Below are 16,496 nucleotides of genomic sequence, written 5' to 3'. Positions count from 1 at the left end.
TTTTCCATTCATGAGGTTGTGCCTACCATGTGCAGGAATAAGAAATCAGATAATGCCTTTTCTTGAAAAGCTCATAGCCAAGCCACTCTACCTACTGAATTCTAAAATAAAACAAATAGACACAAAACCACAACACACCAAAAGCTGAATCATTTTTCCTTTAATGGATTCTTTGAATGTGTTTAACTTCTATTTAAAATGGTACCTTGTTACTTGATTTTAAAGGGATTAGTTAGGGCTTCCCTGGTGGCGCAGTGGTTAAGAATCTGCCTGCCAGTGCAGGGGACACGGGTTTGTGCCCTGGTCTGGGAAGATCCCACATGCCGTGGAGCAACTAAGCCCGTGCGTCACAACTACTGAGCTTGTGCTCTAGAGCCTGTGAGCCACAACTACTGAAGCTCGCATGCCTGGAGCCCGTGCTCTGCAACAAGAGAAGCCACCACAATGAGAAGCCCGCACACCACAAGGAAGAGTAGCCCCCGCTCAGCACAACTAGAGAAAGCCTGCGTGCAGCAGCAAAGACCCAACGCAGCCAAAAATAATAAATAAATAAATTTTAATATATATATATATTAAAAAATAATAATAAAGGGATTAGTTAGAGCAGGGCAACCTGCTTATATCTAAGTTACCTGACAAATTAAACTTTGTTTATGTAAACAGTATGCCTAAAGGCTAAATTTTGCTGAGTGTCCTGTAGATTTTAAATAAATTATTCCTGCCTATTAAAGACTTACTGTTATACATGATCCTGTGGTAAGACTCTTTGTCTTCTTGAACCTCGATCTTCCTTTAGGTAAAATGAGGAAATTGAAATACATCAGCATTTCCCAAACAAGACCATTTTGTGAAGCAATAACGTATCATATTCTCTACTCTACTTCACTTAATTTTAAACTTACTGAATTTTTAAATTAAGACATTAATTCCTCTCACAGAACTGAAGGCATACTTAATACATAATGTGTTATTTCTACTACTGAATCTTTATCTTATTAGGCCTTACCTAACCACAGTGATAAAAGGGAACTAAATTCCTGGAGCTTTGACTGTGCACATTTATCCGTAAGGAATTCTTAGATATTTGGAAATTTTGTAGTTTGGAGAATCATAAACTTACAGAGATGTTAGAAGTACATTACAGAGAACTATTTTCCTGGATGATTTAAAAGTAATACTCCAGGGACTTCCCTTGTGGTCCAGTGGCTAAGACTCTGTGCTCCCAGTGTAGGAGGCCCGGGTTTGATCCCTCGTCAGGGAACTAGATCCCACATGCCGCAACTAAGACTTCACATGCTGCAACTAAAAGATCCCACATGCTGCAGTGAAGATCCCGCATGCCACAACTAAGACCCGACGCAGCCAAATAAATAAATAAATAGTTTTTAAAAAATAAAATAAAATAAAAGTAATATGCCAATTTGATGCCCTGTCACCCCAAATACTGTAATATCTCTCCTATAATCAAGGACATTCTCCTACAAAACCATAACACAACCATAAAATCAGGAAGTTAACACTGATATATAATTGTAAATTAATTCTCATGCCCCATTCAGGTTTCACCAATTGTCCTAGCAAAAGGATCCAGTTTAGAATCTTATGTTGCATTTAGTTGCCATGTCTCTTTGATCTCTTTCAGTCTGGAACAGTTCCCCAGTCTTGGTATGATTTTAATGCCTTTGAAACTCTTGAAGATCACAGACTAGTTATTTTGTAGAATGTCCCTCAATTTCTGTTTGGTTTTTTTTTTTTTTTTTTTTTTTTTTTTTATTTATTTATGGCTGTGTTGGTTCTTCGTTTCTGTGCGAGGGCTTTCTCTAGTTGTGGCAAGCGGGGGCCACTCTTCATCGTGGTGCGTGGGCCTCTCACTATCGCGGCCTCTCTTGTTGCGGAGCACAGGCTCCAGATGCGCAGGCTTAGTAATTGTGGCTCACGGGCCCAGTCGCTCCGCGGCATGTGGGATCTTCCCAGACCAGGGCTCGAACCCGTGTCCCCTGCATTGGCAGGCAGATTCTCACCCACTGCGCCACCAGGGAAGCCCTGGTTTTTTTTTTTAATTGAAGTATAGTTGATTTACATTGTTGTGCCAATCTCCCTCAGTTTCTGTTTGGATATTTCCTCATGAATAGAGATAGTTTATGCATTTTTGGCAAGAATATTACAGAAATAAGGCCTTATTCCTATAATTGAATTCTATCAGATAGCTGATGATTTCAGTTTGTCTTACTATTGGTGATGTTCACTTTGAACATTTGATTCAGGTGGTATCTGACAAGTTTCTCCACTGGAAAGTTACTCTTTTCCCCTTTGTAATCAGAGTATTTTATAGGCAGGTACTTTGAATAGAAATGTTCTGTTTCTCTCCAAACTTTTAATATATTCATTTATTTATATCAGTTTAGAATCGTAGTTTCTTATTTTATTCAATGGATAAAAATCTGTGACTATCATTATTTATTTTGATCCTCACATTATCATTAGTTTGGCCAGTAGGAGTCCATTCAGGCTGATTTTTTAGTCTTTTGGACATGACTTTATCATTCTTTCAGCATTTTCCTGCTCTCAGGTAAAAACAAAATGTTCCAGGATCACCTTGTAGTTTACGTAACCTTGCCCTGGAATACAGCATTTCTCCACATTGCCCTGGTTCCTTTTAGTGAAAAATGGAATGTAGACACCCAGATCTGGGCACTGTTACACTCACTACTATTGGGGTGTCATTGGTCTCAGACCTTCTTAGTAGACAGAGCTAGGGAATCTATGTATGTTTTTATATACACACAAATATATAAACACACATTTATGATTATGTTTGTTTCTCTATCAATCTATATATGTCAAAAACCATGAATTCACATTACTTCCATTTCCAATCCAAAACCATAAGGTTAATTTTAATTTATTTCCCTTCCATATTTATATATTTCTTTTCTGTTACAGTAAGAAATATGACTTTCTTTATTCTTAATATATTTACTTATTTGATAAATTACCCTGTATGTGACCAGGCCACCATTCTGCTACTCCTTCCTAACGTGGATGCCCTCTTCTCCCTGCTTCAACTCTGATACCTGGGTTGCCCTTTCTCAGCACTGCCTACTAAGCACCCTACTCAGCTTTTGACTCCCCATTCAGGCCTGATACCCTGTTCTGGAATGCTGCCACCACTACCCCTTCACCTCTTCCCCACCTAATGAACTTGGGACTGAATTGTTCAGAAAGGGGAGGGGTTAAATATTTTTAGCACAGTATTTAAAGGACTTTATTCCCAAGTAACATAAATCCAGTTAATTTAATGGGAAAATAGATTTGCTCTAAACAAATGTACTTTACAGTCAACTTTTCATACAATTTTCCAAAAAGTGAAGGATAGCTATAACTAGGAAAACATTTGTACTTTATCTTTCAAATTGCTTTCTGTTGTTAATACACTAATTAGTGTTAGTATAGTTTTGTTCCGGTATTAGAAAGCTGCCTATATCTGGTATTATAAACCAGTTTTATGTGATTTCAGAATGAATAATCATTATATAGAACATCTATAAAAAGATTTTATGTCAATCTAGTTATGTTACTTTCAAATTTGACTTATTTGACATAGGAATGCAGCTACATGGTAGTTTTTTAAGTTAGAAAGTGCTCTAGAGGTGTTGATAAAATAGAGCTGTGAATCATGGTTCAGAAAGCATAAAATGCAGAGACATTAATGTTTGAAGAACAGTGACCTGAAAGAATTTGGTAAATTTACTCTATGTTTATCAGTTTTATCTTTGGCTAATGGTAGCTGTATTAGTGAAGGTTCACCAGCAAAACAGAACCTGTTATAGAGAGAGAAAGAAAGAAAGAGGTTGATTGATTGATTATGAGGAATTGGCTCACACAATCACACAATTATGGAGACAGAGAAGTGCCATGATCTGTTGTCTGCAAGCTGGAGATTCTGGAAAGCTGGAGGTATAATTCCAGTCTGAGTCCCAAGACCAGTCTTTTTTTTTTTCCTCTTATTTTTCTAGATGACCTCTACCTTTTTACTTTGCTTTTGTCTATATGCCTTAAAAATACTCTGATCTCATCCAGTCTCGTTTCTTTAAAATGGGGTCTACATGCACAGGGCTTCCAAATGTATGTATATCTCTAGCCGCAACTCCAGCCTGGATTGACTATTGGATGTCTAAAAGACATCTCAGACTTGACGTGTCCAAAACTAAGTTCCTAAAATCTCGCCCTGAAAGCTAACTAACTTATTTGTCTTTTCTGTTTTTGTTAATTACAACTCCCTTCTTTTTGTTGCAGATTTTTTTCAGCTTTTCCCTCAGAGTATATCCAGAATCTGACCACTTCTCACTACGTCTACTACTAACCCCTAGTCCTCTTTCATCATCCTCTTTCATCTCAATTGCAGTAGTTTATTAAGTGTTCTTCCTGCTTCCACTTCTGTTCTCCTTCAGTTTTAATATAACGGTCAGAGTGATCCTTTCAAGGAGTAAGTCAGGCTCTGTCACATTTGTACTTGGGACTCTTCAGTGGCTTCCTGTCTCATTCAGAGTAAATCATTATCATGCACCACAAGACCTACAGTGATTTGGCCCTACCTCCTCTCCTACTCTTCTGTGAACTCATCTTTTGCTGTTCTTCCCCTTGCTTACTAAATCTTCCAGCCACATTGGCTTCTTTGCTGTTCTTTGAACACACAAGACATTTTCCCACCTTAGGGGCTTTGCACTTGCTGGAATACTCTTCCTTACTTTCTGTTGAGTCTTTACTCAGAAGTTGCCCTCTCAGAAAGGACTTTCCTGGCCATCCTATGTAATCCCCTTCCCTGATTTATTATTTTTCCTTAGCACTTATCAATATCTAATAGAACTATATATTTTAACTTATTTATATTGCTAATTATCTACATTCCCCAGAATTTAAGCTGGACAGGATTTTTTGGTCCAATACTATACCCCCAATGTTTACATTAGTGCTTTACTTACAGTAAGCATTCAATATTTGTTGAAGAAATGAATCACACATAACTCATTCCACCAAAATGAAATAAAATTATTAGTTTGTTCAAGGCAGCATGCTAAAAATTTATTTCACAGGAAATGTGAAGTAATTTTAAGAACTTTTGCTTAAATTTTAGCAAATATTAGGTGAGTTTAAGTAAATAAGCACTCATACATGGTAGTTGGAGTTTAACTTGGTCCACCATTCTGGAGGACTGTGTGTGTAATAACAATTGTTAAGTCTATAAAAATGAACAAATCTTAGGAGTCCTGCTTCTTGGAATTTATTCTGCTAAAATGAATAACTACAGAGTTTTCTTGGTACAGCATGTTTATTTCAGAATTCTTTCATAGAACTGAAAACTCAGTAAATGTACAAAAATGAGAGTGATTTGATAAACTATGGTATAAAGTTAAACAGTGGAATACTGTGTAGCCATTAAAAACTTGCGTTGTAGATTAATTTGTAATATAAAAGTGTTTGCTATATATTAAGTAAAAATAGGTTACAAAATAGTACATGTATTTTTATTCTACCCCCTACTGACTCTCTTTTAAAGTATAAATACATAGAAAAATATCTGGAAGTACCATGGAATTAATGATTGTTATTTCTGGGTTGTGAGATGGTTTGTTTAAGACAATGTTTTTCCCCTATGCTTATCTATTTTATCAAAATTTTTTCAACGAAGAGCTAATATTAAGTAGCATACTCTCCTAGGGTTTTCTTGCTGTCCTTCTTGCTTTATTTTTCTTCATAGTAGTTGTCACTCTCTAACTTCTGTACTTTTTACTTATATTTTATTGTCTGTCTACCACCACCCCCACTAGACAGAAAGCTTATTATGGGCAGGGACTTTGTTTTGTTCACTGTTGTATCCCAGGATCCTAGGAAAATGGCTGGCATATAGTAGGTGCTCCATAAATATGTGTTGAATAAATAAATAAATGTATTGTTTTTGTTATAGGGAATAAAGTTATGGTAAGTAACATTTTGAAAAAGTGTCACTGGAAAAAAGTGCATGTAAGATACACGTCACATTATATAACATACAATTTTAATATCAGAAGGAATTTATAACAAATAACTAAAAAGTTTTCATGAGATTTTTTTCCTCTTATTTTTTTCAAGGTTTCTAAATATTCTTTACAGAAGAAAGTGAGTGAAATGGTAAGGAAATTTCAAAATATACACCCACCCCAGATTAGTACATAATGGGCCCAGTATTTTTGTCAATATTAATGTGACATTTATTGTAAAAAAAAGTTGAAACTGGATATTAATATCCCCTTTAAAGGACTGAATTACAATTTCAGATATAGCTTAAATGAATTTATTTCACAAATTTATTTCCAGATAGTATTTACATGTTATAAAATAAATTTAACACAGTTCCCAAATTATTGGTAGAGGTCTTATATGAAAATTGAACAACAAAGAAGTGAAAACAACAGAATTCTGAAACCCCTTACTTTAATGATATCTTTTCTAGGTATTTGTGTAAACACGTAGTTATTACTTTTAGCCTGAAAAATTGAAATAATACGAAGTAACATTTGAATACTACACTTGGGATATGGTACTCATCCTTTATCATTCAACAAGTGTTAATTTGTTGTGCATTCCTCTTCTGTAGTATATTAAAATTAATATTTACATTTTTACAGCATAACATTTTATGAAATATTTACTTTGATATTCTATCTTTCTATCCCTGTTTGATTCAGAAGAATTTTTTTCTCTGTATTTTTGATTGAGCAAAATTCTCCCATATCCACTTATATCTTCAGAGGGCTTCTTGGGTAGGTTTATGCTATTTCGTTCTTCCTTCTTTGGAGCAGACTGTAAGGCAAGTAAAAATAATTTTTGAGTAAGGTTTATGTATTATATCTATGAGAAGTAAGAAATGAGAGATCATTCCTTATGATGTTAAATACAAAAATATAGAGTAAGTATTTTGGTTCTTGAAATGTTTTGGTGTGTTAGAAAATAAAAGAGCCATAGAAAGATTGCTAAGCTTGATTGAATAAAAGATGTGAAAATTCTGTCACTGTTCAACTGGAAAGACTACAGATAATATTGTCAGACTATTTTAAACTATGATTTTAATTAAGGAGCTGAAAAACTAGATTCTGGTTTAGCTTTAAGTACCATGACATTTGTACTGAAAGTCATCTTCAACGCTACAGTGGTTTTACACAAAATATAGTGAAATTGAATAATGTACCCTCTGACCTGGGAGATAAGGCTACAAGTTAAAGATCAAAGGCAACATAAAATGTGTTTTATTTTATTCCACTTTAAAATTTCATCAAACAGATACTTATAATCTTAAAAAAACATGGAAACATGCAATATACTTTTGATAGTTTTTGGTCACTTTTGAGCATTTTGTTAACGTGAATTTAAGACTCTTAAGAATCTACTAAAATTTGAATTATAGTTATATTTTTTCTGACAGTTCAAAGCATTAAATAAATCACTTTGCATTAAAATAATTTTATATATTGATAAATACACAATATTGCATGCCAATTTTGGCAGAATATTATGTATATTTTAGATGATGGATTTAAAAGTTAAAAATAAACCTTTTTCTAAACATTCTTACATTATTCTTTTTACATTATTCTTATATAATTCAGGTGACCTTTTCTTTATTCAAAGTACTAAACAGTATTCAGTAATCCAGTTAATTTTATTCAAATCAGCACATTATCCTTTTATATTGATATTATTTGACTATGTGCAAGACATGAAACAAGATGCTCACTTGTGCCAAGGCAGGACTTTGGGGAGCGATTGATAAGTGTCCCAAAAGAAATAATTTTAAAAATAGTATTAAGACACTTATAAAGAAGTTCATGATTTCCTATAGGCAAGCTCTTAACTACTAGTAAATTTCTGTCTTGTGGGAATTCAATAAGGTGATTTTCATGTAGAGGTGGTATGTCTCTAGATACATTAACACAATTATGAATGGAAAGATTCATCTATCTCTAAAAGTACCCAAATCTTCTCTTGAACAAATGATCACATTGATCATTACCAATAAAACGAATGCAACTAAATATGATAAAAATAAACTATAGAACATCAAATTAATTGATTTGGTCATTGATGAAAATCTTTCCTGCTGTGTTCCCATAATTACTGTATAGGTGACTATGTTGTGTAACTGAGTTGCCAATAGAGCTTAACGAACAAAATAAAAATTTATCCAACCATCTCTTAGTTATAGTTTATATCTTTTTTGTATATCACTTTCCTCTAAAGAAAAGACTTATAAGAAGGATTTATTTTGTCTTTATTAAATTAAAACAATTTTTCTGTATTGAAGGTTTTGATGAGATTTGGAATTACCACATATTTTCTTTCAGAGTAGAATGTTTTTAGACTAAAGACTTGTCTGGAAGTAATCTTCATGATTATAATAATTATATACATCTGTACACATAAAATATGTAACTTTAGTTTTTTTAAGTAGTATATACCTAATGTTGTGACTAAAAAGGTGAAAGTATCAATATTCTAAGAAAGATGCCATGGGTTTTTAAAAAGTGAGTTTTATAACCCATTGATTTATTTTGGGTTTATATTGAAGAAATTAAAAGGTAAGTTGCAAAAATAGAATTGAGGAATATATGAAGTTTGTTTTTGGGTTTTGAATCTTTTCCTCTACAATTTACTTATAACAAACTAATTGTTTTAAGGGAAATTAATTTTATCTCCAAAAGTTTTCAAATCAGTCTCTATAAGGAAATAAGAAATGAGGGAAATGAGCAGCTATGGCTTTTATTAGTAAGTATAGTCCTAAAAAGTTGGGTGTAAATGTTATTTTTAAATTATTCCTATTTTAAATGCCTTAAGAGGCTTTTACGTAAACTTTTAGACCACACACACACACACACACACACACACACACACTTGTAATTATGCATGTGCTGTCTTTCTCTAATCTTGATTTTCAAAGATTAAAATTGTTTAAAATGAGGTACATATGTATTTGGAAAGCAGGCAATCCTGATATTATTTTCTTGTTGACAGTCTTTGCATTTAATAGTAAAAGTGTATGAAAGAGAAAATAACTTGACCCAATTCAGAGAGGTAAAAAGAACAAAAACACTACATACTTAGCCATTTCTTAGTCATTGCAATAAAATAATCTTTATTATGCTATAGTATGTAATGTTATAGTTATAATAACACCATCAATTTAGTTGTATTTTTCTTTATAATATTCTTAGCTTTCTCAGGCAGGTGTTACCAATCTGCTTTTTGTTGTTGCTTCCCAAAGAATGTAAACTATTTGCTGACAGTCATGCAGTTAGTGGCAAGCTGCCCTCTTCATCTCATTATCAAAACTAAATCAGGGCAGCCAAGTAGGTTCATATGTGAACAGTTGCATATAGGCCTGTATGAGCTAATGAGCTATAGGTGCCCATTGTGATTTAAACATCTTTATAGCATTTATCATGGCCATTGAATAGACTAATGTATTTGAAAATCAGAATTGTATCATGCAAACAAATGAAACTGCATTTTAATTCAACTTTGGTTTCAAGCAAAGGATGTTGGGATAGAGTATGTTACAAACTAATCTAATGTGTACAGAGCTCTATGTATGTAGAGAATACATTTGAACTCACTTTGATCTTTGCTGCATTTTTACTTACTGGGATTAGTTAACCTTTGCAGGCATTGACAGCATTAATGTGTATTAATATGTAGTGGATGGTATTCTCATAAAGGCTATCTAAAAATTGATTTGACTTGAAAAATTGAAAGAATTCCTTGAATTGAAAAAAATGCCTTTAGACCAATTTTTAGTGAAATTGTATTGGGTTTCTACACATCTCCTGAAAGGAGTATAATTCTCTAGAGAATTAAGTGGTATTTTAGAGGAACAGAATATGGGTCATTATTGTTCATTGTTTAGTTACTGATAATAGTGACTACCCAGGTAAGCATAAGATCTCAGGGGTAAGTGCACTTGTCAACTTGTTTGAATTTATAACTACTGCATGCTTAATTCAAATGACTAAGTAGTGAATTTGAAAAGCCCATAGAAGTGCATGAGAAAAATTTAGCTCACCTTTCATAACCATTGCCAGTGTACTTATCACTTTGCTTAAAATTGTTTAAAAAAATCTTTGAAAAAGTTAAGATTTTCACCAGATTTGCCAAGTTAATATAGTTAGGTACAACTTAAATTATGTGTGTTCCTTATTAATATTTGAGAGGGCTATTCTTAGTCCAAATAAAACTTCATTAGGCTATTGAAGGCACTTTTATCATTTAAGGAATAGTAATAACAAAACATATTGTACTTGCTATGTGACAGGCTCTGTTCTTAGTGCTCTGTAGGCATTAATTTGTCTTATCTTCACAACAACCCTATGAGGGAGATGCTGTTATAATCTCTATTTTAAAGACAGGGTAGATAATTTTCCCGAGGTCACACAGCAACTAAATTACAGAGGCAAGATTTAAACACAGGCAGAATAGCTTTTGACCACTCTACTATACTGCCTGTACTTTGGTGTTAAGCAGTACAAAATGGCTCTGGTTAACTTATGCAAAAGGAAATTTAGTGGAGACACTTGCAATCAATCAGAGAGTCAAGAATGGTTTTGAAAATGAACAGGGACTAGGTTAATTCCAGGGTTTGAGAAGCAGGATGTAGGAACCCAGGACAGAGGAGGTCTCATATCAGTCTGGATAGGATCACCACTGAACTTCTTTAGCTTTATAATCTCTTTTGCTCAAGATTCAAATCCCAAGAATGTAGAAATCAATTGGTTTATTTGGAGTAATATGCCCTATACTTGACTAGGGGAGAATAGGACCCCTGAATTTGGTCTACTAGATTGTAATGAAGAAGTATTTCAAGGAAATACTTGAAACTGTGTTGCTTTTGGGTAAGAGAAATAGACCCTGTCCAGGCAAATCTAACAAATTGCCACTGTCAGAACTCTATGAGACAACAGTTCATTCAGAAAGTAATTACTGAGTGCCTATTGATGGGCCTACACTGTTCTTTGTTTATCATCTCTCAGTAGAAACTGAAGTGTGTGGCAGAAATGAATGAAAGTTGTGAAATCAATCAATGATTCTGCTAATGCCAAAATAAAAACTTTCGAAGAGTGTTATTGATTCTGTTAACATAATATTTCTTTTAAAAATTTTAAGTCATTTTTCTAAGTATGGTAAAACAAGCTCCTTTAGCTGAAAGCAGTGAAGGCCCATATTATATATAGGGTCCAATTTTTACCAACTGTGTCTCCTAGCTTAAGTAAACTTTCTGCTATACTATATTGTCTCCCTATCACTGATAGATATTGTTCTCATTGTTCCAGTTTTTAATGCAGTGAGAAGGTGCTATATTCATTTAATATTAATCTCAGAAAATTTATCTGAGTTTTGATAATGTACATTATGATTATGCCAGCATTTAGAGAAAAAAATTATTTCCTAAATTATCAGAAGTATTGCTTTAATAATATTCCCTTCACTTTGCTTAGTGCTGTACTGGACTAATTAACTTTCCGGTAAATAAAGCAACCAATTGATTTTGAAAAAGAAATTATAAACAAGGAAAATATAACCTTAAGTGACTATTTTGTTACAGGAAAAAAAAAAATGCTTTAATTTTACCTAGATTTAGAACCTAACTAATATTTCCTCCCTAAGGTGTACTCAGAGAGTACTTTTTCATGACATACTTATGTTAATAACAACAGTTATTAAAAACAATAAATTGTTATGTATGTTTAATAAATATGTGTGTGTATATATATGTATGTATGTGTTTTATATATATATATATAACATTTAAAATAACTCTTCAAAATAGGAACAAAAAGTCCAGTTATATTTTCTGGCTAAAGAAGATCATCAGAAGCAACTGAATGAAATTGAGAAATACTATGCTACAATAACAGGTCAATTTGGACTGGTAAAAGAGAATCATGAAAAGTTAGAACAAAATGGTAGGTGCTATCTTATTTAAACTTAACATATTTAAGAGGAAATGTTTGCTGTGACAAAGTGAGAGAGTGGCATGGACATATATACACTACCAAACGTAAAATAGATAGCTAGTGGGAAGCAACCGCATAGCACAGGAAGATCAGCTCGGTGCTTTATGACCACCTAGAGGGGTGGGATGGGGGGGTGGGATAGGGAGGGTGGGAGGGAGGGACATGCAAGAGGGAAGAGATATGGGAACATATGTATATGTATAACTGATTCACTTTGTTATAAAGCAGAAACTAACACACCATTGTAAAGCAATTATACTCCAATAAAAAAAAAAAAAGAGGAAATGTTTAAATGGACTTATTTATAATGAATAAATTGAACTTATCTGATACTGGTAATAGTAAATGGCAGTTTAATTAATATTATTAAATTCAGTAATAATTATATATATTGCATTGAGGCTATTTTCCTTGTCCATGTTACTAATATTTCCTTAAAATGTACAATGAATATAATGTTTTCCTAAGTGTCTTTCATGTTACAGTACAGGAAGCAATACAGTTAAACAAAAGACTTTCAGCTTTAAATAAAAAACAAGAATCTGAAATATGCAGTTTAAAGAAGGTATGATTGATATGGTTTATTGTATTATATAAAACTAATTAGTTTTATGAAATAATACCAGAAATGTTGGGTGGGTTTTTTTTGTATAAAGATAAATGAAATGTTTTAAATACAGATTTATAAACTTTGAGTTATGATTTCAATAAATGCAATGAATGAATTTGTTCTAACCCATTCAAAATATTGTTTCTTTGACTTGTGACCAGTGGCATGCATTTTTATGGTGATATGAATAACCAATAAGCATTCAGTATATGTTAATCTCATTAGCAGCATTCATTCATTCATTCATTCATTCAACTTTTGAGTGGCTCTGTGTGCCAGGTACTATATGGCACTTAGGGTGCAGGTATGAAGAAAATGAAACATGTTCCTGCTTTTTTGAGTTATAGTCCAATGGAGGAGTTACATATAAAACCGTCACACAGATCAAATAATTTAAAACTGTTATAAGTGATATGAAGAAAAAGTAGAGGATGTGATGACATTATCATAGGTGATTTCATTACATTGGGGGTAAAGTGGTGGGGAGGGAAGAGGATGATGTTTCAGGCAAGGGAACAGCAAAAGCCTTGAGACAGGAAAGAGTTTATTATATTTGAGGAGCAAGAAAAAGTCTGGTATGGCTGGAGCATTTTGAGTGAAGGAGTGCATTGGATATTTATTGGTAGCTTACTGAGCATCAATATCCCCTTTCTCCTTCCTAAACTTATCCAGATTTTTGTTTTGATGACTCCAGCTTTAGAGAGGAGCCCTAAATTGGCAGAAGGCCATAAACATATTTCATTACTGTAGCCACAGTATTTGGCTCAGGAGTGGATAAATGACCTTACCCAGTGGTTATAAACCAGGAAGAATGTAACTCCTACTGGGGCTGACAGTCATCCTACAATCATGAGAAGCTACAAAGGAGGAACTTGAAATGTGGATGCCAAATTGCTGTGATGTAAAGAAAACTGTTCTTTGATGACATTTTTGAGTTCCTGAATGGACCAACCCTGTGCTTGCCCTACCTCTAGACTTTTCAGTTATGTGAGCCAGTAAATCCCCATTATTATTTAAGCCAGTTTCCTTAGGGCCAGTTTAATTTTCCATTATTTGCAACTAAAAATATCCCCACTGATAACAGGGGAGAACGGTATGAGAGCAAGGTGAAGTAGGCAAAGCCTTGTTCTTTCTACAGAGAATGACTTACTTCCTTTTCCTAATCTTTTCAAAGCCCCAACTGAAATAATACCACTTTGGACCACCTCCTTATCCCTGAGAGAATTAAGTACCTGTCTTTACTGACACTGAATAAATGCTTTGAAACAACATTTACTGAGTGTCACTTAAATATCTTTGATTTTCTAAAGTTTGAATATGATATGCCTGGGTTTAATTTTTTTAGTCACTTTTTCTTCTTGATGTTCTCTGAGCTTCTTGGATTGTGGTTTGGTGTCTGACATTAATTTGGGGAAAGTCTCAGTCATCAGTGCTTCAAATATTGCTTCTTTTTCTTTCTTTCTTCTCCTTCTGGTACTCCCATCATGTATATGTTACAATTTACGTATGTTACATTAGCTGACCCGCAGGTGATGGATAGTCTCTTACGCTTTTTTCAGTCTTTACTCTTTGTTTTCAGTTTTGGAATTTTCTATTGTCATATTCTCAAGCTCAGAGATTATTTACTCAGCCTTGTCCAGTCTACTACTGAGACCATCAAAGTCATTCTTTGTTTCTGTTGCAGTGTTTTTGATCTGAAGCATTTCATTTTTATTCTTTTTTAGAATTTCCATCTCTCCATTTACATTATCCATCTGTTCTCCCATGTTTTGTCTGTTTTTTTCCATTAATGCTTTTACCATATTAATCATAGTTTTAAAAAATTTCCGGTCTGGTAGTTTTAATATTCCTTCCATATCTGACTCTGGCTCTGAGGCTTGTTCAGTCTCTTCAAACTGTGTCTTTTGCCTTTTAGTATGCCTTGTAATTTATTTGTTGGAAGGCAGACATGATATACTGGGTGAAAGAAACTGCAGTCAATAGGCGTATAGTAATGTAGTGGTAAGGTAGGGGGATTGGTGTCCGATGATTAGACGAGCCTGTTGCCCCTGGACTGTGAATTTCACCAGTGCTTCTCAGTCCCTGCCCACCCACCCCATGCAGCACAAAGATGGTTGGAGGGGGCTAGAGTTGGGTATTACCCTTCCCTCAGGTAGTTTAAACTCAGGTCAAATAGTTTCTCCGGTGAGCAGGACTTGTTGATAAGAAAAAAATGAGTTGGTGTATTTCAAAAGTTGGTGTTATTACTTTTTCTCTCCTTTTCCTCCTGCTTTTAGCAGGAGGGAATTTTCTCTGATATTCACTATGAGAGGACCTGGAGGTAAAATTTCACAAAAGTTTGACCCCCATGACTGTGTCCCGCTGAATTTTTTAACTCTGAATTGTCCACTCTGAGCCTCTGGGAATTAGTCAATTACAGTTCAGTTTTTCCTACGCTGGCATTGGTTCCTGTGGAGGTTTCTGTTTCTGATTCTCTGTATTTACCTGTCCATCTCTCCAATTTTTGAGGCAGCAATTTGCCTTATGACCTCATTTGTCTAGCAGATGTAAGAGGAGTTGTTGATTTTCAGTTTGTTCAGCTTTTTACTTGTGGTAGGATCAAGTGGAAACTTCTAACTAAGCTCATTACATGCTGGACCAGAAACCAGAAGACCCTCTGTTTTTATATTTAACTATAATTTTACAAAAATAAAAAATTTATTAAGACAACTTATTATTTACAGAGACACAGGCTTAAGTTTTGAGGAGGAGTGTTTGTGCTACCAGATGAATGACATATACTTTAGTATATAATTCAAGAAATCAGGAAGTTTTACTACTTTATCTTTTAGTACCATTTCAAGGAAAGCAGGACCACGTGGGCTAAAGATTGACGTGACTTCTAAATGCTAAGCCAGAGTTCAAAGACCATTAATATTTGTAACTCTGTTATATCTAGGTCTTGTTCTTATAACTGCCAATGAATTGGTTTCATATTCCTTGGACTCTCTCCTTGTACCTGAGGGATCAGAAAGTAAGAGCATAGGGGTAGCCCAGTACAGAATATTAGAATGGTAATAAGTGTATGACCCTAGCCCTTAAAAGTCTTCTGTCTATCTAGCAAACTACCTAAGAGGACAATTTTTTAAAAAATATTTATTTATTTATTTATTTGGCTGCATCGGGTCTTAGTCGCAGTGTGTGGGATCTTTGTTGTGGCATGTGGGATCTTTCATTGTGACGTGTGGGCTCTTTGTTGCAACACACGGGCTTCTCTCTAATTGGCGTGCAGGCTCTCTAGTTGTGGTGCGCGGGCTCTAGAGCGCGCGGGCTTAGTTGCCCCCTGGCATGTGGGATCTTAGTTCCCTGACCAGGGATCGAACCCGCGTCCCCTGCATTGGAAGGTGGATTCTTAACCAGTGGACCACCAGGGAAGTCCCAAGAGGACAATTTATATGTAAAGAATATTTCTTTTCAGTCACATTTAAGAATATTAAAGATGGCTCTTACAATATAAGGAGAAAAAGCTGTAATTTGAAAATTTTGTCTGTCATTGCAGATCAGAATTGTTAAATGGACCATTCATTTTTATCAATATAAACTTTGAAAGCAAATATAAATAAATGATACTGACTGAGTAGTTGTGAATCAGCACATTTTCAGTGATATCTCTTTGGTTTATTTTTTGTTTAATATTGTTATCAATGTCTTAAGTGGTTAGATCATTAATTTGATGATTATATTAAAATAGTCATATGTGCCTTTATTCAGTTAGTTTTTGCATTATTATGAAAATATTATACCTCATAAATTTCTCTATTAAATTATGTATTTTTTCATTAAATAAGGACAAATGTTGCATTGTA

The 16,496-nt window shown here is 34.0% G+C and overlaps 1 protein-coding gene across 1 annotated transcript in view; it reads left to right on the top strand.

Moving 5' to 3' along the window:
* The window catches only part of CCDC73 (coiled-coil domain containing 73), a 114,755-nt gene that overhangs the window by 46,287 nt on the left and 51,972 nt on the right, over positions 1-16,496 (top strand). The window contains exons 6-8 of the mRNA XM_059931339.1: positions 6,130-6,168; positions 11,855-11,990; positions 12,527-12,606. Of these exons, the coding sequence (XP_059787322.1) occupies positions 6,130-6,168; positions 11,855-11,990; positions 12,527-12,606 (255 nt within the window). The remainder of the gene's footprint in view (positions 1-6,129; positions 6,169-11,854; positions 11,991-12,526; positions 12,607-16,496) is intronic.

This window comes from Balaenoptera ricei, chromosome 8 (genome assembly GCF_028023285.1).
Source record: "Balaenoptera ricei isolate mBalRic1 chromosome 8, mBalRic1.hap2, whole genome shotgun sequence".
NCBI classification, from domain to species: Eukaryota; Metazoa; Chordata; class Mammalia; order Artiodactyla; family Balaenopteridae; genus Balaenoptera; species Balaenoptera ricei.
Note: the sequence above shows the minus strand (reverse complement) of the source record. Positions and strands in the feature narration are given on the sequence as shown.